General features: G+C 41.2%; 1 protein-coding gene across 1 annotated transcript in view; it reads right to left on the minus strand.

Moving 5' to 3' along the window:
* mical2b (microtubule associated monooxygenase, calponin and LIM domain containing 2b) overlaps positions 1–1866 on the minus strand; it is a gene marked incomplete at its 5' end in the record, with an annotated part of 36397 nt that overhangs the window by 17934 nt on the left and 16597 nt on the right. The window contains 3 exon segments of the mRNA XM_014032990.1: positions 145–258; positions 345–551; positions 644–802. Coding sequence (XP_013888444.1) covers positions 145–258; positions 345–551; positions 644–802 — 480 coding nt within the window.

Consider the following 1866-nt stretch of genomic DNA (forward strand, 5'->3'; position numbering starts at 1 on the left):
GTTGGTCCTCCATATTTAGTAACTCAAAAGAGAGTGAAAATAGTCAATATGATTAATTCCACAAATTAGGTATATTTAAAAATAATTCTCATAAAAGTTTACATTTTCTGTAATTACATGCAGCAAATCCTCCATAAATACTACCCTCGGATAGTTAGCTTTGGAAGTGGACCCGTGAAACATGGAGGAGATGAGGACAGCTCTCTCCTTTATGCTCCTCCTGGAAAACTCTCCAGCCGACAGCTTTGGGTTTTTGCTCTGAGGGGAAAGCAGGAGGAGGTCACGGACGAGAGGAGAGCGATGCGGGAAAAGAACACCTGATTCAGACGTGAGCTGAAATTCACCTGCCGCTCGGACACGTCAGAGGACGGATCGCCGTCCGGAGCGGAAGCAGAGAAACGAGTCGGGGAGTCTGGAGCACCTAACGGGCTTTTAGAGCGCAGAGGTGAGGGAGCGCGACTGAGGCTGTGAGACGAGTCAGGAGGAGAGAAGCAGGAGGTTTGCTGAACCACTGCGCCGGGGTTCTCCAGTAAACGAAGGTAAACAGAAGGCTGGAAACCAGAGGAGAAACAGAACTCACACAGGTGTCACCAAAAACAAAACAACTCCTCCAAGCTGTGCAGAGCTTCACAGCTCCGAGTACCTGCCACCTGGGGCGAGGGGGAGGAGGAGGAGGAGGAGGAGGAGAGGGTGAATCTTTGGGTTTGGCAAAACGGGGATTCTCCTCTTCTTCATCTGAGAATGTCGGGGTGGTGGAAGGAGACAGAGGAGGAGAAGAGGACGGACTGGACGGGTTCTCAGACTGACAAGGAAAGGAAGAGAGGAAGGAGAGGAAGGGAAAAGGAGGTAAAGGTAAGGAAGAGAAGGGACGGATAGTCGGAGGTTTTCAGTCAAAAGAGTTGGCAACAGCTGACTTCATTATTTCAACAAACTTTTAATTTATTTTTTCATTACACTTAAGAGAAGTCCAGGGGTTGCCAGATTGGACTGTCAGTTTCCAGCCCCAACTCAACATAAAACCTGCCCAACCACAAAACACACAACCATAATCTCATATATATATATATATATATATATACATACATACATACATACATATATAAAATTCACGATTCGGTTCAGTTCAGTACTTTAGTCTCACGGTTCGATAATTTTTTTGACACAAAAAAGAGAAATGTCCATGCCCTTTTTAACTTGTAATTTATTTATATTAATTATTAACATTTGTTTAACCCCAAAAGTACAGTTTTTAAATTAAATGTTGCAAGTTTACAGTGGATCTGTACTCAACAGTGCAGCCTAGGTGGAGTAGTCGAACACAGATCCACTGATCCTTCAACACAGAGCATCTTCAGAAGACAAGTTGATAAAATAAATTTTAAAAATCTGTTTTGTTCGATACATAGTAGGGTTGGACATAATCGTATCATGTGCAATTAATCGTCAGAAAAACGTTAATGGATTTTTTTTGGCACTTGACGATTAATACAATTAATGTCAGTCAGTTCGCTCGGTGCTCCTCTCTGCTTCAAACATGACAAAAAAGTTGTGTGATTAATTTATCTATCAACACAATTTTAAATTTGATGTCTAGCCTGAAGAAGTCTGCAATTTTGACACAATTTGGAACAGATTTTTTATGAAGAATCTTTCCCATTAAATCGGTCATGTGACTAAAGGGTGACCTGGGACTCCAGGGGATTAATCGTCAAATTAATCGTTATCGTCTAAATACCACAATTAATCGTAATTAATGTTTTTTGGCAATATTGCCCAAGCCTAATACATAGTGTGTATTGAACAGTTCAATATGGGTCCATGTATTGCTGCACCCCTAATATAATATAATATAATATAATATAATAT

This window comes from Austrofundulus limnaeus, unplaced genomic scaffold (assembly GCF_001266775.1).
Source record: "Austrofundulus limnaeus strain Quisiro unplaced genomic scaffold, Austrofundulus_limnaeus-1.0 Scaffold7, whole genome shotgun sequence".
Classification (NCBI taxonomy): Eukaryota; Metazoa; Chordata; class Actinopteri; order Cyprinodontiformes; family Rivulidae; genus Austrofundulus; species Austrofundulus limnaeus.